This window comes from Chamaea fasciata, unplaced genomic scaffold, assembly GCF_029207755.1.
Source record: "Chamaea fasciata isolate MVZ Bird 193981 ecotype frontalis unplaced genomic scaffold, bChaFas1.0.hap1 SCAF_1, whole genome shotgun sequence".
Lineage (NCBI taxonomy): Eukaryota > Metazoa > Chordata > Aves > Passeriformes > Sylviidae > Chamaea > Chamaea fasciata.
Window position 1 is genome coordinate 52,615,637 of NW_027094086.1, and position 22,199 is coordinate 52,637,835.

Here is a 22,199-nt window from a genome sequence, read left to right on the forward strand (position 1 = left end):
GATGACACTACCTGGATGCCTAAGTTTGCCTCATTTGGTAAGGGAAATACCTTCCAAAGATGAAACCAGTTGTATTTAAACTATTTTGAACATTACTTGCCTGAAAACAACAAGCAAGACAGACCTAAACTATAGGAAAGCACATAGCTTTTAATTTACATTGGACTGCTGGATCTTTAAATTAATATGCTTATAAGCACAGTTTTGGCTAAGTACTGACTCAGGACAAACCTCATACCACTGCACCGATCCTATTTCTTCATGTTGGCAAGGCCTTATCATTTCCCCAATTTCATTCTTTTGCCAAAATAAACAATATCAGGAAGAAAGGAGGCAGCAATCTGAAAAATGGCGAACATACTACTGTGTATTTTTTCAGGCTGTGACACCATGTATCTAATTTCTAAAGTCATTTTAGCTCATTGACTTGTTTTTACTAACTTGGGTGAAAAGAATTTTACCCCTGGCGTACCAGGCGTATTCAGACTTTTCAGTACACTGTACATTTTTCAATCTGCAGATCCCAGTGCTCACTCCATGGCATTTCAGCATGTTTGTGTTTATGTCACTTCTACCTGCACATCACACATCACAGATCCACAGCCACAGCTGCAGATGTGAAACCTTACAGGACATCAATACCTCCACGTTCAGTAATATCACTCTGGCAAGTATTTTGGGATATATTACCACAATATCCTATTTTTAGCTGGGAAGTACTTTGTTTGCACAATCCCTTAAGGTTTCAGGGCAAAACACGTAAATTCACCAGATGTCAGGTTATCCAACACTCCCCCAGAAAACTGCTTTCCTCTGGTGACAGTGTTCAGTCACTTATTACAATCACAAATTGTGAATTTTGAGTTGAAGATATCTTAAAAGGAAGGAACAGCTCAAGAATGATGCAAATCTTAGCTGATTAATACCATAAACTTGAGAATATTCTGGTTTGTTTGGGTGTAGTTTAACTTTATTTAGTCTGAAATTAATCAATACTCTGACAAGCTGAATGCATTACTATTCAGAGAAAACACATTTTTTATTGATCAGAGAAACCACTTGTACATTTCTTGTAAACTTGAGAGCTCAAACCCAGAAAGGAGCTTTTTAAAACACCAGACTTAAATTCTGCCAAAAGAAAAAATGCCCACCAGCAGCCCCACAGGAGCAGTTTTCACATCTGTCCTTGAAATTCAGAGAGCTTATTCTGGGGAAGGGGCCCTCAAAATTTCACAGAGAAATGAAAGTCCTTTATTCACATGGAATCACAGAATAATTTAGGCTGGAAAAGACCTCTAATATCATTGAGTCCAATCATTTAACCAATACTGCCAAATCCATCACTAAATCATGCCCCTAAGTGCCATGTTTACCGATCTTCTAAGTATCTCCAGGGATGGTGACTCAACCCATTTCCTGAGCAGACTCTTCCCATGGCAGACAATTCTTCTGGTGCAGAAAGTTTTCCTAATATCCAATCTAAACCTCCCCTGGTGCCACTTGAGGTCATTTCCTCTTGTCCTGACGCTTGTTGTTCAGGAGAAGAGACCAACCCCCACCTTGCTACAACTTGCTCTTGGAGAGCAACAAGGTCACCTCTGAGCCTTCTCTTCTCCAGGCTTCTCCCTGCATCCTCTCCAGAACAGTTCTAGTTTGCTCAGACATTCCTCATAAGACTTCAGCTCCAGACCTTCCACCGGCTTTGTTGCCTTTGGACATGCTCCAGCACCTCAATGTCCTTCTTGTAGCAGGAATTTGGGGAAACAATTTCTTTTCTTGGCATATAATTTGCCCGTGAAAGCCATGTACTAGTATTAATGGGAACTCTGCATATTTAGTACATCTTCAAACCAAGATTGTACATAAAATAGCAGGGTATTGATTTTCTTCTAGGATGAAAAATGCTAAAATATTATTTCTGCAGCATTCCGATATACATATCTCATTTTTCCTCCTCTAGTCACTGCTTACATATCAGCTCGACTCGATCATTAAAAATCATCAGTGGCCTTTTCTCACACTAAGATTTTCACTTCCAAGCTCTGATAAAACCTGTCTTGATGCTCTTCAAAGACATCTCCCTGAAAGGAGATCAAAGTAGATCCACAGTAGAAAACCCTGGAAATAAACAAACAAGGAATACCGCTCCTTCTGCTGCCATTGTGCGTACGTTTGGTAGACGTTGTTGCATACATTCAAACATAATTTCCCACTTTATTTGGAACATCAGTCCCTCACATGATTTCATGTGTAAAAGGCAGAGTAGTCAACAGTACCAGTTCAAGAGAAAGTCTGCAGGAAGGTAACATAATTTTTTTTTGGTTACAAAGATGTCAGTACATACTGTGAAGCTCAGTGCTGGGACTTCTTTTAACCCAAGCTCTGACAGTGCTTTTTTTTTCTACACCAAGGCAGAGGCAACTTGATTTTTTTAATTTCAAAAATTAATGACTAAGTTAAAGTGCCATATTATTACTGAGCAAAATTTTGTCATAAAACGAAGAATCACATTATTTACAATAAAAGAAATTACTAAAAACAGAAATTGTGTTGAAATTAAATTAATTGAAACAAATAAAAAATAAATTAATTTAAAATTAATAGAAAAATACTAAAAAGAGAAAACAGACTTCACAAATTATGCATATGAAAAAAGTTCACATAATATAGCTAAATTGTATGAAGCATGTATTTCTTCTCCTTGACAAAATGTTATTGCTGACTGTTGCTAAAAACTGTGTGTAGATATCTCAAAGCCAAATGGTTGGGAATTTTGAAGCCATTTTCTTTTTATTTTCTTAATATATGGAGGAAGTAATATAAAAGGTTTAAGGAAGTTCAGAGCATTTCAGCTTCTTGGCATTAAAAATCATCCATTCTCCTATCTCGACCTCTAGGTGGCACAAAAGAACCTAAACTGAGGAGGTTTTTCTGATTTTTCAGGTAATGTTATGCCCTCCCAATCAGACTCCACGAGTCACCAATTCCAATATCACAAAACACACATCTATTACCCTGCATTAAATAAAATGTCCAAATAAGTACTAAAGTAACAGCTACTGTAGCTAGACAGCTCAATTTTACTGCTTTTAATAGTGCATTGAGAGATAAATAACTGATTCTCCACAGTACCTCTAATTTCCTTTCACCTTCAGCTTATAATAGTTAAAAGGAACAATAGGTTTACTAGAAATAAAGTTAATGCTCACATTCAGTTTAATGTAAGGATTACTACAGCATTAAAAATACATGCCATAAAAACCAATTTGCCATCATAATCCAGCAGAAAAAAATAGTAATTAGTAAAATACATCATTTACTTCTTATTTTAGATTACAGTCTGTAGAAAATTAAAGGGTCAGTAAATCACAGCACATCAATATTTACTGCAGAAATAACTAGAAATGCTGCTTTTATACTTGAGTGAAGCAGCTGTTGGTACGGAGATCAGCATGTTCCATGTGATTCTACATGACCAGAGAGAATTTTTATATCAACCACCTAAGATGCACAGTACATGAAGGACCTCAGCAGCCCTCCGCCTCTATACACAAGAATGGCACCACAAAAGCATTTTGCTCCAGTTAAGACACTATATTAGACATCAGAGCATTTATTTTCCTCTACAAAGAACCAAGCGTACACTTGCCCTTGTATCAATGTTGCCATCTATTTCCTTTGTTTCCTGCATTAGCCAAATCATTAACACTCACATCCAAGGAGCACTCTGAGCAAAACCAAAAATCACCTTCCACTCTTAACCTGCTCCAGCTCTCAGCAATTACCCAGTCAGGACTTTCACCACTCTATCATTCAAAACTATTCCATGTAAAATGATATGACTCTTTCATGACTGAATAAAAAGTTATGTGTAAAATTTCTCAAAGCCTTACGTGGAAGATCATTTGCATCAACATGTGATCACAGCGCATTGTGTTCATGTGCCCACAATTAAACAGGAAAGGAATTTCTCTCACCTGGCATAGAAATCTTTTGGTGGAACAACCTCCTGAAAGAACTGTAGCTGGTACAGATAAAGTCCAATCAAGTGTCCTGCACTGAATATAGCCATTAATACACACAGACAGCTGAATATCAGCGGATCAAACGCTTGGCAACAGGACCACCATGTGCACAGGCCCAAAAACACAAAGAAATACACAGCTGAGGTCAAAGATGGCACCATCATACCTGTAAAAATAAAAACATGGAGTTTTGGAGAAGAGTTGGAAATACCAGCATTTGTTAAAACCTTAAGTTTGACAAGATGTGTATTAAAAAACTTAATCTGATTAGTTTTCTGCTTATTATTACAATTAGCTCTAAAGACTGCTATTAACTTTGAGACTAGAAGAGAAGGATCTTCTTTTTAAAATTTTTTTTCCTTTGTCCAGTTCACTTATGCCATATCTCAGCACTTAGAACACAACACTCTCCAGACTTTCCTCTGAGATGGAATTTTCTTTTTGTAAAGATGTTTCACAGAGCATGGAGAAAAACAGGAAGTGGCTGCAAGAGCAGCTTATACTGTCTGAGACCACCAGTGTATGAATTTTGAGTATAAGGTGATAAAGTGGCATGGTGGATGAACAGTGAAAAGCCTTCTCATAGAGATATGAAATACCTTGACATATTAAAATAAAACAAAAAGACCCTGATTCATTTATCGAAGAGATCTGCATATAATCTAAAGAATAATCAGTAAATGTTTGATTTTAAAAATTGTTAACTCCTAGAAATGTGTGATTTGCATATGAAAAAGACTCTCCTGTCACACACTTGTATATTGTTTTTGCTTTATCACATGTAGCTGAGTATGCCACTTGAGAAAATGTCCAACTGGTGAAGGGGACTCGATGCTCTGCTGGTAGCCTGCAAAAATAAGCTAGAAAGCAGGAAAGACGTTCATGTCTAAGAGTGGCAACGATGAGAAAATTACATAAGAGCTTGCAGCCAGCACAGCAGCCCAGTGGATTCTCTGAAGCAACAATGCAAGAGCTAGCAGGGGCCCCTGCTTAAAGTTATTTTTAAGCTTTTTAACTAGTACATGTCTAGGAGCCACCTCCCTCAGGACAGACCTGCAGACTCGTGGTGGCCCACAGCTCAACAGGTGCTGGCTTGATGTGTTTTTTGGGAGCAGTGTTCCCAGGGTTGGTCCCTCTCTGAGCTGAGTCCAGGCACTGTAAGGACTCACATCCACAGTCATTTGCCTGAGCTTCACTTTCATATCCTATTTTAAGCTTTCACCTATGGCGTTGTAAAACTTCACCCAGCAATTTCTGCCTCCAGCCCGTAACTATTTCCTTTCTTCTTACAATGAGACACTTAGTCTTTATTCAAACACTTCCGGAGAATGAGAATCCATGATATCCTAAAATAAGTATTTATTTGTAAGTTATTTGTTATTATTGCCAGTTACTCTGGCTGTGAAAAATACAAAATTCATTTCTGGTCTGAAATTGCCTAGGTTTACCACTTAACTATTCGCTCCTATTATCAATTCTCCTAGATGAGATTAAAAAAAATGGAAGCACTTTGTATCTTTGTCAGTTCTTTCGGGCTGCAGTCAAGTCACTCTTCATCTTTTTGGCATGGTAAGTAAGGAAGTATTTAACTTATAAAGCTCAGGGTCTCTCTCTGGAGTACAGGCTTCTCAGACCTCAAGTACTTTTTGAAACTCTACTCTGAACACCTCCTACTTCTTGGCTTGTGTTGGAGCTCCACAGGCAAGCTGCCCATCACCATTCAGAAGAAACTGCCCCCTGCCACTGCTGCACAATCCCTCTGCTTCCCCTTGAACATGGATGATGTTCACCTACGTAGAGTGACATGAGACTTTTTGATTTTGTTTATTTGGGTTTTTTTAAATGACATCGCTCTTCCCTGGTGACAGGCCCTATGGTGGCCCACATATTTTTTCTCTTTTTAGAATTATTACTTTCCATTTGGCTACATGTCAGGCTGTTTAGCAATCTTGCCTTAATGAAAGAACCTGCCTTACTATAACGGCCACAGCTTAAATACTCATCATTCAGTATCAAACTTTTTTTGTATGCTGTTTTATACTTCATATACTGGTAACTTATATGTTAAGTTGTAATGTTTATATGTATCACTCCATTCTACCATGTGAGTTGGCAGATAAATGCTAATTAATTCCATGATCTAATTTTGAGTTCGGTAGTTACAACTTACAGTCATTATGTACACTTCTGTTCTGGCTGTAACAAATTATGTGATATTAAATCAAATGTTTTATAAAAAGGTAGGCTACATAACATCAAAAAAGCTACTCTTACCAACTAAACAAAGAAACAACAGGAAGTCTGCTTATCCCTCTTTTTACACACTACATGGTCAAACAAATAACGTATTTTTAAAGGCTATGTGAGCACAGTTCCTTTTTACACTTAGAACCAGTGAAACCAAACCTATGAATTCACTAATATAAATAAATATGTGTATATATATATATATATATATATATATATATATATATATACACACAATATATATAGTCATTTATATTATGCCCCCCATTCACCATTTGGTTATAAGAGCAACTGTGAAAATCATAAATGGAATGACAAGGCCACACAATATCAGTACAAAAAAATTAAGCAACTCAGCATATTCTAATGCCTGCCAAAGAGTTAATTTAATAAAATCAGCAGCAATTTCTTTTCCCTTAAAAATTTCCATTGTTACTCCCACAGCTGCCAAAGTGCTGAAAACTCATTTGTTAAACGCATAATCTAATGGGCTCCTCAGGAAATTTTTCAAATACACCAACCTGCTGAACCAAGTAAAATTGTAACAACAACTTTTCCAGTGGTGATTATCATATTGCCAATAAACTCTCTCAGTTTGGATGCTATGAAGGCAATTCTACGCAGCAGTTTTAATTTCATGGTCTCCTCAAATTCTGCTTCTCCACAGTCGTCATCATCCAGATCCTCTTCATACATCAAAGCATCATCTGGCTCCAATTTTTCTCTTACAGCCTAAAGGAGAAGAAAGGAAAGAAAAACAGAATGCAAAAACAGAGAGAGAGAAGAGAGAGATGCAAAGTAATTTGAAATTAAAACCCACGCATATATTATTTAACAATGAAGTCTTACAATCTTTGATTATGCCAGGCAGTGAGAGCTATGAAAGAGGTACTAAAGCTAGAGATGTACATTGATGGCTCCCACTTCAGAATTGTCTCAAAATAAAAGGATATTAAGGGTGGTCTCTGGGAAAGGCTGCAGTCCTCCCACATGTGCACAACAGGCTGCTTGCTTATTTACATATGAAATTCGGTTTGATTAGTTCAGCATTCTTAGAAAGATAAGCATCTAGCTATCTAATATCTTTTAAACTTTTCTTTGCCTCAAAGGCTTCAGTTGTAAGCTCCAACAAGTGCAATCCCTGGTTGATATTGCTCAATGGATCTCACTTTCCAAACTCATTTTTCATCAACCCTTCCTCTAAATGCAAAACCTAAATGTGGCAAGTAGGAGTGATCTGGAACAGGGCAACAAGGACTGAAATGAATGGACAGATAACTCATTGGTGACTAAAGGGCTATTTGGGAGAGAAAAAACAGACTAAGCAGAGGCTTGGGGAGAGAATGAGAAATGCAGAGATCAAATGATGGTGAAAGAAAAGGTGAAAATGTGAGCAAGAGAGACATAGTGAAAGCTTGGGTGATCTACTACAATTTAGCAGGGGCAATGAGGCCAGTGACATAGAGCTATACGATGGAAAAAGGGAAAGAAGGAAACGTGGGAAGGCCCATCATATTTGAGCAGTTTGTTAGGATTTGGCACTGGTCTTCATTATCAAGTCTCCATCGTATCTTGGAGACCAGAAGACACACAACTATTGAGTGATGCAGATTAAATCATCAACCCACAGTGAGAATCTGCAGGATCAGTAAGAGGCCCACACAAAGATACAATTTATGGAAAAATCAGTCATTCATGGAAATGTAGGGGCATATAAAAAAAAAAAAAAAAAAAAAAAAAAAAAAAAAAAAAGTAAGAGTTTTGAGCCAGGTTCTCATTTGGTGTAATATAGAATAGCTTTTTTGGCACTAATTTAGACCTGTATTAGCTAACATTAGTTCAGACCAAACTCTATCACTGTGTGTGAAAGTTAAAAAGAGAGATTATTGGTACTTTTCATCAGAATAGCAGTTTTATCTTTATTGGTGACCTTTGGCAAAAAAAATTCCATACTGACAGATAAGATTGCAGTAGGAACAAATGAACTCTCAGCCTTCTTAAACAAATTGTTCTGTACCGTTACATCGTGTAGATTCCCAAAAGAACAAAATTCCCTGTAGATGCCTTCACTCCTTCATTTCACCTCTAAGTTTATTGTCAGCTTTCTCCTCTTACTTCAGAGCATTAACGTTGTTGTGAATGCCCAGGAAAACAAACAAGCAAACAAACAAACCCGCAAAGAAACCTCCTTATTCTAAAAAGTCTCTATTTTACACACAATGAAATATGTAATAAATACAGCAGGGCTGATCTGGGAAATCTACATTTCTCTTGGACTTACTCTGCTATTTCACTAGCAATACATATTTTATATGGGGTATAGCAGAATTTTAATTGGTTTCTTATTGTCACCGTTCACCTATTCAGCTCTCAAAATATAATACTAGCTCCTTGTGCAAAATAATAGAGAGATGGCAGCCCAAACATGCAGTTATCCCATTTCAAGCCAAGAAGTACAAAGAGGCATTCATTCTGTCTCTCCATCATTGCTGCTCATACCTGAGCTCCTATCCCAAGGATAGGAAACAAATATTCAGAAAGAATGCTGACAGTAGGCACAGCAATACATTCTGCCCTAATTTCCACCAGAGCGGTTTCAGTGAGAAAATTGAACAAAGGGCAAAAGTTATGATCATTTTTGATAGTGTCACAAATACTAGATTAATGTGCCCTTCTTCTAGTCCTTTTGGGTCCAATCCTACTTCTCCTGGACTGGTTCTAGTGCTCTGTGCCTTGAGCTTAACATGACCAGTGAACAGTGAAACCTTCAATAGTGTCCATATCCAAAAGAGAGAGAATGTGTGAGACTAATGGACATTTAAAGATTATGAAATGGCACAATTACTAAACATCTGTGTGATCTGTGTGAAGGAGACCCTTGTTGCCTTCGGGTTGCTGATAACAATACATTAAAACATAGACTCACTTAAAAAGCGTATAGAAGTCAATTCAAAATAAATAAATTACTACATGGCAGGGCATCAGGATTCATTTCTCTTTGAATACTATGTTAAACAGGAAGATAGGATTCATATATTTGTTACAGCTTAAAATTGCTGATTTCTATGAATTACACATAGACAGGAACAGGAAATAAAAGTCTGAAGAGTCACAAAAGAAAATAATAAAATATTCTCCAAGCAAGCAAAAAATGTTCCTGGGGAAAATTAAAATAATCAATATTTTTAAGTATAAAATTGGAGAAAAACACACAATACCTTCAAGCAATAAAATAAAAAGGACACAGAAGTAAGGAAACCACACTAAACATCCCAGTGAAAGGTGGGACTTGATATAATTTTCTGTCTCTCATCCCTACCTGCCTTCCTAACCTCAGGTGCTAAATGCCCAAATTCACACCATGATCTCCTCAAAACAGATATTTGGATTTTATGTCAAAACTAGGGACCATAATTTTTTAACTTTACCAGACTATTTAATCTTGCTTCATTGTTCTAAAGAACCTTTAAGCTACATTTTGCCTTGAGAGTTCTGCATTAATAAACTAGTACTGACACGTGTAACACAGCACACCCAGGGAGAAGCATTAGGGAATAGGATATGTTACTGGACCAGGGTATAACTGAAGCTGAGAAGGAGATGATGGTCCAAAGTCTCCATGGACTGAGACTTATACACTTTAAGCATAGCTAAAGCTTCAAAGTCATTGGGTTTCCAAAGAAGTTAACGTTCCTTGTTTTTTAGCTTTTATTTAGATACAAAAAAATGAACTCCAAGTTCAGCAGGAAAATTAAGATGTCACAAACATTCACAGGAAATGCAGAACAACCTACTTCTGGTGTTACTGAGGTCACTGGTTGTTGGAAAGAAAACTTCAGCATTCTGAACCTCAGGAAATACCAAACTGATTTCCCAAATTTTCCCTCTAAAACTGCTGAAGTCTGTTGGGAGTTGGAGTTCTTCAACTGCTCTCCTCAGTTGAAGACAAACTGGCAAATGGGATCATCATCAACAACCATATTATGGAGTCCCAGAATTCTTTTCAGAACAGATACATGGTGGTTTGCAGCTTTTCAGGACAGCCAGAAATATCAATGATATGGCTGTGCAAGAATTGCCAGGTTTCATGACACAGTTGATGGTTATATCAGCAAAGACTATAACAGTTGAACAGCTCTAGGCTTGATTTTACTTTCTTTTTTAAAAAAAAACCCAAACATATCTGGTTTTAATTCAGTATCCAGGATGAAAGGCCATGTTCCTTTGCTGAAGTAGATGAAAGGCCATTTTCCAGGGTATGTCAAAAAGACAAACTTTGGATTCCCCACTCTCATATTCACCGCCCTCTGACTGGATCATCTGGGCTGGCTTTCCATTTTCTCACACTGAGCACTTCAAATTGCAGAAGGCAGGCAAACAGTGAACAGTTTTCACATTCAACATGGTGATAATGTGCTTGTTGTTTTAACACTTTCTGATGATTAAAAAGCCATACAAGCATGCGCTCATCACAGAACACCATTGCTCCAGTCAGACTGCTTTGCAAAGCTCTTTTTTACTATGTGGATTAGTCTAAAGCTACAAACCCATGCTACATAGGCTACAGTTAGAAAAATACTTTTACTTCCATAATAAATTACCTATTATGCAATTACAGGATCCCTGTGGATGCTGATTAAATCAAATAAACTTCTCCATTCAAGGAGTATAGAGCATTTGTGAAGCCATAAACATGTGTTTCCATGACCCTTGCTCTGCAGAGCAGGGCCCCAGGACTTTTTATAAACAAACTAAATGCAGTTTAGGTTTTTTAGCAATCATGTGGAAGTCCCTGGAGTATTTATTGTACAACACTTTTTTAAACTGCCAAATTGAGATAGAGAACAGGCAAGGAAACAGTACAGCTCCTGTGGCAGCTATGGCAGCTACTATTGTGGCCAGGGCCAGAATGTCCATTAGCTACTTTGGGGGCTGCTTTTTCAACATCCAATTTTTAAATGTTTCATCTGGTACAGTATAAACACTACTGCACAGAGATATCCTCTAGTCCCACAGATGTATTTACTAACAGGAAGCCTTAACTCTAACCTAAACTCCATTTTTGCTTCAGAGCACTCCTTGCTTTGTACTGACTTTTAATAATACTGTGTCTGTAAACACAAATTTGCTCATTTATTGATTTTTCAACTCTAGGGGGGACACAAATAAAACCCTTCAAAAATTCAAATACTGACAGCAACAAAATTCAATTAGCCAGGATTATTATAACTAAGGGGATGCAAGTCTCATAACTCCCATCCCCATGAATACATTGCATTAGTTATTGGGACCTCTCAAGCATGCACTGCTAAGGTCACAAGAGTAAGTTCCTGTGGGAGTTCAGGTGCTTCTTCCTTCCACTTGGCTCACAAATGTTGTAAAAATAGCATCTTTTCAGTATTTTGACATTTCCTCCCAGCCAGTGCCACGAAACAAACAGAGAAGAGTGGAAATGTTACACTTTTCTAGCTGTAGCATTCCAGACCTCAGCACAGACTTCTAACCCCTGCTGATGATAGCCACATGAGATTCCCTCAAGTGGGCCGGATTGTCTTCATGCTCCCCCAGAGTCTGTGTGCCCTGGTACTCACAGTCACACCATCCTGCTGACACTGCCTCTGTAAAATTGTGACTCTCTCAAGATAACACCACCTAGAACTACTTCTTTACCTCTAATCAGAGTTTTTTATTCCATACCTGTAGTAGAGTAACACAAATACAATTTATTAGACATCTAAGTCTCTTAAAGCCACTAGGCCCAAGTTTCTGGACTTCCCATTTCAAAAAGCCCTTGTAATGAGCTTCTTGGTTTAGGAATGATCTGAGAAAAGCTACTTGATTCAATTATACCAGCAGAACAATAGAAATAGACTCTTTCTCCTCTCACACTTAGTTCAATTGCCTCCATAGCCACATAGCTACTGCATTCAACCTCTCATAACATGATTGAGTTCCTACTAAGAAGTTTGGTCTAAAACCCTTCTTTCCCCCCATAAAAAAAAGATCTTCAACCTTTATCATTAAATATAAGATAGTTGCAGCAGTAGGAAGAATTAATTACTTATCCGTTTTTAGAAGCAGCACATAAAAAGTGCATATAGAAAAAATAATCAAAACAACACAATATTCCTTAGACAGACCCAGCTGCGAGCACGAAAGCTGGAAAAGAAATTGAGTTGCTACTTCTTTTACCATCAAAGGGACTGCAAGCCCTTAATGTGATATAAATGACTGTAGTTTTAACCTGTGGTCAATACTAAACCATGTTAGAACAATCATTTATTGAATTTTCAATTCTGCAAGAAAGCGTAGAACTCCACTCTAGTTCTGAAAGCCATCAGCATGTGAGAAGCGGATGTCCTTCCTTTTTCTGCCACAGAATAGATTCAAACATTCCCACATAAACAACTCCCACATGTCATTGAACTTGATTCCTACAGAAATGGGGCTGCTTAGCAAGAGGATCTTCTTTAAGGTCATCGTGTGTGAGGTACATGGGGTCTACAGAAAGCCGGAGGGGAACACCGGGCTACCCACGCATGGGGGTGGGCATGGAGAGGGGGCTGTGGGCTGCAGGCAGGGATAGAAGAGGGAAACTGTGTCACTTCAGGGGAAGACCGTGCTAAATGAGCTGAACTAATCAAGTGTGGGACTGCAGCCAACATTTTGGAAGGTGTGACACTAATGAGATAGATGCATCTTGGAATTTAAGCAGTTTACTTGAATAATTTATATTACTCAGTTGAATCATTGAAAATAAAATCCTAAACTAACTATAAGTCATATAGATTTTACTGAAAAATTTTACTGCAGGTGCATTCTAAGTGTGCTAAAGCTTGAGTTAAAGGCCTACACAGAAAGACAGATGTAGATCAGAAATAACTTTCAGTGTGTTTGCAGTGTTTTATAGTAATAAATGCCATACATACACCGCCACAGTAAAATCTCCTATAGGAAAGAGTAACTCATTAAAAAAGAAAAAAAAAAAAAGGATAATAGGGATAGAAGCATTCAGCCAGTGAAAGGAAATAAAAAAAAAATTAATAAAAGCAAGGACAGTCCTGAATCAGGATAACAGGAAGACAACTCATTAAATCCTGTATACAATAGATATTGTACTGAGAGAACCAGAGATTATTTCACTTCCCAAAATACCCATCACACCTGAGCAAACACTGAGTGATTTCAGCACACAACTCACTGGGCCAATACTGAAATACAGTTTCACATCTTGACTTCAGAAGGTTGTCAGGCACGGAAGCCAAATGCAAAAGAGAGGGGAACTCACAGGCAGACTTCAGTGGTTTGTCCTGAGACAATTAAACACTTATTTTTTAGTGAACAGGAAATAGGAAGAGTTGGGTTATGACTATAAGGCACAGTCCAGTTAGCAGAGCTAGGGCAGGTATGCACAGCACCCATATGGAGAAATTCCTGGCCCGGGAAATATATGTACTGGACCAGTATGCATCTTGCTAAGAAGGAGAATAAACAGCCCAACCATGGTGCTGTGGTTATCTGCAAACCAAAGTGACTTGGGCACTTCTCCAGTACCAACCTGAAGAACCTCAGGCTTCTTGGAGAATAGAAGAATGGGATGTCTAATGTACAAGAGGACCAAAGTCTCTTGTCTTCTGTCCTGCAGAACAACCTTTAGAGAAAGATGTGGAGGTTTTCTCCCAGTCTATGAGAGAAATTAATTCTAGAGAAGGAAACATTGTATTGAAGCAAAAGAGCAGAAGAACTAAAAAAGTTATAATGGAGCCATGAGTAGATGTGCAATAGAAATCAGATGTTTTCTAATCACCAGAAAAGCAAAATTACAGAACAGGGTCATTTCTGAAACAACGGGATGAAGGAAAACTGCCCTGTTTTCAAGATGGTGCTTTCTACCTTCCAGAAGGAATTGTGTGATACAGCTGCCTGAAGTAACAGCAGACTGAATTCCGTGAGCCAAGAGATTCCTTCTACTATGTCATTCATCACTTCGGCCATCCAAAGGCAGCAGTATTCCAGGATTTTAATCTCCGGGTTAATAACTCTGTATCTCAAAATTTGTAAGAGAGAACTGTTAGTAACCCCAGTGAAGAGCTGCCACAAGAAGAATTGCATCCTGTCATGTTTCTCCCCAGAACAGGACAGGTGCACACTGAAGTTTTCTGCCCAGAAGGCTGATAGCCTTTGGTAACACACAACGCACTGCACTATGTAACATCATGTAGCTGCAGCCTGCTGGAGTATAATTACGTATTTGTGTTAAGACTTATCCAAAGACATGTGCATCAAACCAAGGGGCTAATGTAACTTGTGAACTTTTGACCCTTGTTAATATGAGACGCATTAGAATTCTTACTGAGGGAGGCAGCTGTGTAAGGTCTGGCAAACTTCACCACTACAAACATCACAAGCAAAGAGATAAGGGAGACTCATCTACTCTTTTTAAACTGCAGGGAAAAAAAAGAAAGTTTTAAATCCTGTTTATACCATGTTCAAAGCACACAAAAACCTAGTGGGTTTGACCAGCTCTCCAGAGGTCAGAACCAGAGAAACATTAATAACCAATTAGAAAAAGTGAGCTTGTGCTGTTCTTAATATGGACAACAAGAAGAAAAATGATGAGAAATAATAGAAGTGTCATCAGTAAGCTCAAAGAAGCCAAAACATTCCAACCCTTTCTAAGAAGTTCTTTTTCCACAGTATTTCCCACAACAGCAATAATTTTCTATCTCAGAAGAAAAGCAAATATTGAAAGAGGAGTTGCATATGGGAAGTAGATGTTTAGCGTAATCGGAGCCAAAGCATCCCATGTCAATGACAGCTAATCAAGTCAGATGAATGGCTGATACTGGTAAAATCTAATTATATTAAGACACAAACACAAAGCAATAAATCATCTATGGAGAAATATACCCATCACAGGCTTCAAGAAAAATGGGATGGTCCTCTAGACAGGGTCATGGCCACCACTGTAAACTGCTTAAAGCAGGTTACATCTGAGGGCAAGAAGAATGCAACTGCAAAGACTGGGACATCAGACCTTCCTCAGATGTGTTCACTTACGCAGGACACATAGGTAGGTGATACACTGGTAGAATTGCTCAGCGCTAAAATCTCTGAACTTAAATGATAGTATTATGGCATGGATTATTAAATCAACAGTAAGACCTTGCCTGAAATACTGAGGAACTGATAATCTCTGTAGCTCAAAGGAAGACTGCAGAACTAAAGTTTTCTTCAGAAAAAAGAACTAAAATGAGAAATTTTTAAAAAAAACCTTAAAAGGTCAAATATAGAAGATAATAAATACATTTGATTTCCCTTATACCATCTCACTCTGATTTATAACATGTAATACAAGGGACCTTCCATAAAATTAAAGAGTGCTAAATTCAAAATAAAATCAAACAGCACTTATTAAATTGTGGAAGTCCTTGCTTCATGACGCCACTGAAGCCAAGAAATTAATGAGGTTTTAAAAGAGTCTGGGTAATTACATGTTTAACAAGATTATTCAGAGCAGCTATAATTATAAACAACTTTTTTTTGGAAGGGACTTGAAACCACATGTTTTAGGATTAAAGTCATTCTCACACTAGGAGAGATCAGGATAAACTGTAACATTGCAAAAAGGGATTCTCTAATTTGCTGTTGTCCCTCTCCAGCAGGTACCAGCTACTTTCAGGATAAGGAGAGCGGTCTAAATAGGTAAATCCCATGCTAGAAAGTCCCTGGACAAGGCACGGGACATGGGCAGTTCTCAAAGCCTGTCTGTTCTGTCCTGTATGGAACGTACTGCAGTTACATTTGGGGACCTGGACCAAATGAGAGCTCTCAATGCATTACGTGCTCAGTGTAGGAGGAAGTCAAACAGCCTGTCACTGCTTAGAAGGACAAAGCTGGGGAACCAAGCATTTTTACTGCTTCTGTGTGCCAAGGGACACAGGAGCCGAGAGACTGATGAAGTAATAGACTTGAGGACACAAACCAAGTTTGTGGCCAAAGTGAGCACCATGCTGGTCCTCCTGATTCCAGCACAGTATCTTGACTCTAGGCCAAGCTCTCCTCACAGTCTTCTCAAACTTTAGTTTATTTAAAAAAAAAAAAAAAACTCTATTTCCTTTTTTTTTTTTTTTCATTTTTTTTTTTCCCTTTAGAGATTCTCAAACAAATCTCTGACTTCTGCAGAAAAGAGGATGGGTGGAAGATTTGGGATCAACCTTGCTTCAGATTATGATACAAAGTAAAAACCTAATTGTCCTATTTGCTTTCTAGGACAGCACGCATGAGAAACAAGATTCAATAAGCAAGGCAGCAAGTGCCTTGGGAGGAAGTTGCATTGAAGACTACAACAGGGGTTTTTTTCAACTAAGATCAACACCTCTTCTAAAGTTTAAGTTGTGCAACTGCAGAAGGATTTTCCTTCCTGCCACTGTCACTTAAATCATTAAGCAATTCATCCACAGTCTCAAGAAAAAGCCACATCCTTTGTAATACCTATCAGACTGTATATACTGTATCTGCATTTTGGCACATAAACCACCATCTGCTCCAAATCAAAAACATTGTACTTTCAACTGCAACTGAGAGTTAACTGTTGTTTCTTATTTTCTTCCACCTTTCACACCTTGTGACTGGCATTGTGCTTTTCGGCATTTGCAGGCCAGGCCTGTCTCCAGCTGAATTCACCTGCTTTAAATTTTCTGAGCCCTAATAAAAAGGCCTGCAGACACGTTTGCTCCAAGTGTGCAACCATTTAGGGGTGGTAATGAGTTGGACTGCAGCCTGGTATCTGGCAGACCTTCCTACTCCATGACTCACTGTTAATTAAAACCACACTCTGCTTATTCCTGGGATAGTGTTACTTACAAATAATTGAGAGTCTCACTGCCTTAGAGCCTCCTCCCCCAGTTCTGCTCTGTAGAATAAACTTTTCAGATGGAGATCTGTTTCCCTTAAAATTGGATGCAGCGTAATGGAGAAAGACATCCATTTTTCAATGAATCCTTGTTGTTCTTAATTTGGATTCTGATACTTTTTCTTGTTTTGAATTGCATCTCAATCCACAAGCAATCTGATCCATCATGGCTGGTTTCTCGAGGCTATTGCCACACCAAAACACAGCACACAACCTGCTGCTCAGCTGGAGGCATTTTTACAGCATGCCCATATATCAACTGAAATGTGATGGGCTCACACAGACCTTTGAAAAGGTCAATTTTAGCAGTATTAAACCAATTATTTAACAGGTTTTCCTATACAGAAATGTTGGAAGGAGCAAATAGATTAACCTTTCTTCTTTAATTAAGCCTATTTTGGTAGTATTTCACTCTCCCACAAAGCAAAGAGATCTGAGAATCATTCAATGTAAATAATTTAATGCAAGAGGGTAAAGCAGCAAGGCACTGCTTTGGCTTGGAAGTGCTGATTTCTTGATTTATAGAACCATCTGTGGCTAGGCATCTATCAACCTGAAAAGTTACCTCTTTGAAGGTTCTGCTAAGGCTGTTTAAACCAGCTGATGCATTCTTAACAAAATCTCCTACCACAGATTTCTAAGGACTAGTGGCAGGAATTTTCAGCAGGCAGCTCTTCAACTCTAGAATTGCCTACAGGACTGGTCTAACAAATCCAGGACTATTTCCCTCAGCATTTTTCCTGAAGTGTCGTTTTGTAGGACAGTTGTTGCTGCAACTCAGTTTGTGTTTTCTAATTCAATGGAGTTACAGCATCACTAAAGAGCTGAACCAACACAGAACCACAGGCATCAGACAGCTCATGCAGAATTCAAAGAACTGGTCACTGACTAAATCTTCCCTTTTCCAGTGTACTCAATCAAGAAAGAATTGAAAATTATGTGAAACCTACACAGTTTGGACTCATTTTAGACCATGCCAACATTCTCCCAAATTCAGACACTGAGTGGCCTAATCTGCATATGCATTAGGTTCCTTGCAGTCAGTCCTGCCAAATACATATTCCTAGCAGATTCAGCTGCTTCTGCCTCCTCCTCCTAACTAGCAGAAATGATTCCAGGATGTTAGGTGCAGACACCTAGAAAGAGAAAACTGAAGTTTTGAAAAACGTGTTTAATTGGTATTTGATTTTCCACTCTCCATTTCATTCAATCTTTAAAAAGTTAACAGATTACTCTGATGCAGAATCATCATTTCAGCTATGAAGAGCAGAAATCCTTAAAGTATTTGGTAGCCCCTCACATAACAGAAAATATTATCCCTTTTTGAAAAAAATGCCTGTGATAGAGCGTTGGGTGCCACTAAATCTTACCACAGCTGCTATGTTCACTAAATATTCCGCAATACATGCAGTTTACAGAACATAAATAATATTCACTGGGTTTTGATGTGAAGAAGAAAAACATATTTACACATATTTCTATTTGCCCGGTGTTCATATTTCTCTGCAGTTAGAGTTTTCTTCTCTCCCTCTTTCTTCCCTTTTGGAATACTCTTGCCTTGGCATTGAGGTAGCCAGTCCAGGATCAGCTCCATATAAAGCTACACTCTGTGCTATGCAATCAGTGTTTGATAGCTCAGTATTTTCCTTGCATCGGAGGGCAATTACGATTGAACCCTGCCTGGAAGCCAGCAGTTGTCCTCCCCAGGACACTGAACTCCCTTTAACCCAGACTCCATGCTGAGGCTCACATCTGAACCAAAGGAAAAGCAATATCTAAACATCATAATCTGTTTTCTAAAGAGCCAAACTATGCCCATCTTTCTAATCTGCCATCAGATTACTCCTGTTTTGTGCTTGTGAATACTTTCTTTTCAGAAGACCAAGAGCACTAAAGAAGTCTGTTGGAGCTCACTTTGGTAAAATAAAAGTCATTTAAAAGGAGAGCTGAACACAAACCATGCTAATAAGCCACACTTCTTTCCCTTTCTGGGTACAGCCCAAGGTTCTAGCCTGCCGCAAAATCCATTTTGCACAACTTCAACGATAAAGCAGATTTAAAGCTGATAAAACCAGGTTCCAGGAGACACAAAGCTTTGCATACGCACATCAGACCAAACCCTACATATCCTCCAATGTGTAGTTAAAAAGCTGCAACCTTCAGGCAATCCTCAGCTGCCAGGAGAGCCCATAAGAATTCCAACTGCAACTGAGTAAAAAGCACAGTCCTGATATTGATCTCTCATGTGCTAGAAACTTGACCAGCTTCTGGCACTGCCACAATCCAGACAACCTGGCAACATGCAGAGAGGCCTCTTTTTACTCTATATTGTGGCACCAAAATGGGCAACTGATCCCCCTAAGTATTTCCCTCACTTCAAAGTTCAATTTCTATTTGAAATGAGCAAGTTGAAATTGTCTCCCTTAAAAATGGTGTGTTGAAAGTAAAGAAAAAAACATTCCATCCATATGTAAAAGAAGACAGAAAATGAGCCCCAAGCCATGCTAGACAGTCTGATAAAAAACATGTTAAGCTTAGTAGTAGGAATTTTTCTGCACCCTGGCCTGAATTTCCACTTTGGCTTTTTATATTATAAAATTGTTTTCCTCTTTCTGTGGATTTTTCTGCGTTCGGTATCTCTGCTACTCTTCTCCCCACTAGTAAAAGATACAGCAAATACATCAACACTTCCAGCTAAGTTATTCCCCCAAATCATTCTCAATCTCAATCAGTATGACCAAAGTTTTAGATAACTCCTTCCATGAACTTAATACACACTCTCTTCCATTCTTTAAGAGTAATTTCTGATGATCACTCAGATGCTACTGTTATACTTGGATAACAAATTCAGAAATAGGAATGTTATCTAAGAAACTGAGCATTGTACGTAGCAGAACAACCTTGCCAGATTTAACCAGCAGCTCTGGTAAAGAACAACTTGTGATGGACTGTCATGATTGTTTCTTAACTCAAAATTATTCGAAAAATCCTGTAGCAGATCTACTACTTTTCATATTCAGCTTTGTTTTCTCAACATAATAACTTTAGATTTTTCCACTTTAAAACCAATCATTTCATTTCCTGAAAGAAAGTTTACTTCTTAACGTAGCCAGCCCTCACGAAACCATTTCAGAACACAGGAATGTCAAAGCCCACTGAAAGCCATACAGATAGAAATGTGCATTTGATACCATCTCCTCATTTTCAAACTGCATGTTGCACTGTGCTGCATCCTCGGTTACTGGCTTCTGAAACATGTTGCGGCAGAGGAGCCATATTGTCAGACTAGCAATGAACATCCCAATATCTGGTACAAATAGTCTGATCACGTTCCCAGCATCTGCTCCTTTCACACTGTATGGAATGAGAAAAAAAAAAAAAAGAAAAAAAAAAAAGAAAAAAAAAAGAAACATTTGTTACTTCCAATGGCATTTTCAACTGGAACAGAAAGTAAGCTCAAGGCAAAGAAAAATCCCAAACCCCCAGTAATAAGAAATCTCTGCAATATGGGAAATATGAAGATGATCAAGGAACTCTAGACAGATATTTTTGCTCTCCAGAAGTACAGAATAAGTGATTATTTGTTTGCAGCTTGCATACTCATATTTTAGTCATACTTAGCATGTTGGTTAACCCAATCCTGAATCAATTTTTTGTGAACAATACAAATATTTGAAAGAATAACCTCCAAATTCAACATGATAAATTTTAGCTGAGTACCTAGAAGATCCATCTGTATGAAGCACAATCCTTTTACCAGCATTCCTTGCAAAGACAACATCCAGGTCCAGCAAGGATGAGGATATCCACCCTTAAGGGTGCCCTAATCCTTCTTCCTGGCACAGAGAGGAATAACCAGAAAGTCTTTAATATTTTAACATGTTTTATTATGTTACTGGTTAATACATTTTATTCAATAGACTACCTTAATACCTTTTTGGGTATTTAAGTACAAATACTTAAATGCTAATTCATGGGTTCAATCCCTGCCAGGGAAGCCTTTCTTCTCCTCTGAAAGATCTGTAAGGCATGATGATTTTTGTGTAGGAAAAAATTGCACTGTTTCATTGTGCAGATTTAATTGTTTGTACTAGGAAATATGACTTCCTGGATTTGCATGTGGTGTCTGAATTTCATTCACTGTCAAAAAGGAGATCCTGAATTAAGATTAAGTGGCACAACAAACGGTTTATTAAGCTGCTGAATGCCCATATTAAACTCTCAACTATGAGAGTTGTATTGAATTATTTGAAATTATTTGAAATTATTATTATTTGAAATAATTATTTGAAAGTGTGAAGTTAAGGCATTTTAAATGTGCAGCTCCAATTTTATTTTTTTATAGGGCTTCATGTCTGTAATCAGTTCTGAGGACAGGTGAGGCATCTGTATAGTTCCCCGGGCACAGGTGAGTGCACTAGGTCTTCACAGCCAGAACTGGTAGAAAAACTAATAGGTTGTTTTATAGTTACAACGAAAGAGGTCACCTCTGGCCTTCTTCATCACAGCTTTGAGGCCTAAAGGAAGCTGTTTTTGAAGGAGTTACCTGCAACTGCTGTGATTAAATGCAGGCCTGAAGTATCAAAAAAGTCTCTAATGTGATTACAATACAACCACTGTCGAGAACCGTGTGGGTCTGCTCATACACCCACGATCAAATCCAACATTTCCATCACTGCTGCTGACCCAGCTTTTCCACTAATGTGTATCTTGCAAAATAACATCTGCTCAAAGTGGGAATAAGGTAAGTGATCAGAAAGCTGGCTTTAACGTTTGTTTCAACAGCTTAACCCTGAATGGTCATGCACTGTATGGCAGCTAAGTAGCTTGAAAATATTTTGCTAATGGCTTTCAGTTGTCCTGAAACACAGAAAAAAATTAAGTAATTGAAAGGCCTGCAAAAGAGTTAGATGGGAAAGTTCTTGCTGGACTGCTTGCTTGTTTCTTGTGCCACTGGTACCAGCACAGCTTGCTGTAGGGTCAACTGGCCTATGAGAGAGCATGGCCACTCT

General features: G+C 38.2%; 1 protein-coding gene across 5 annotated transcripts in view; it reads right to left on the reverse strand.

Moving 5' to 3' along the window:
- Positions 1–22,199, reverse strand: part of PIEZO2 (piezo type mechanosensitive ion channel component 2) — a 287,338-nt gene that overhangs the window by 111,979 nt on the left and 153,160 nt on the right. For all 5 annotated transcript variants that reach the window (XM_066183542.1, XM_066183552.1, XM_066183579.1 and 2 more), the window contains exons 5-7: positions 20,379–20,541; positions 6,794–7,004; positions 3,978–4,191 (exon numbers count right to left, since the gene is read on the reverse strand). In XM_066183542.1, coding sequence (XP_066039639.1) covers positions 3,978–4,191; positions 6,794–7,004; positions 20,379–20,541 — 588 coding nt within the window. The remainder of the gene's footprint in view (positions 1–3,977; positions 4,192–6,793; positions 7,005–20,378; positions 20,542–22,199) is intronic.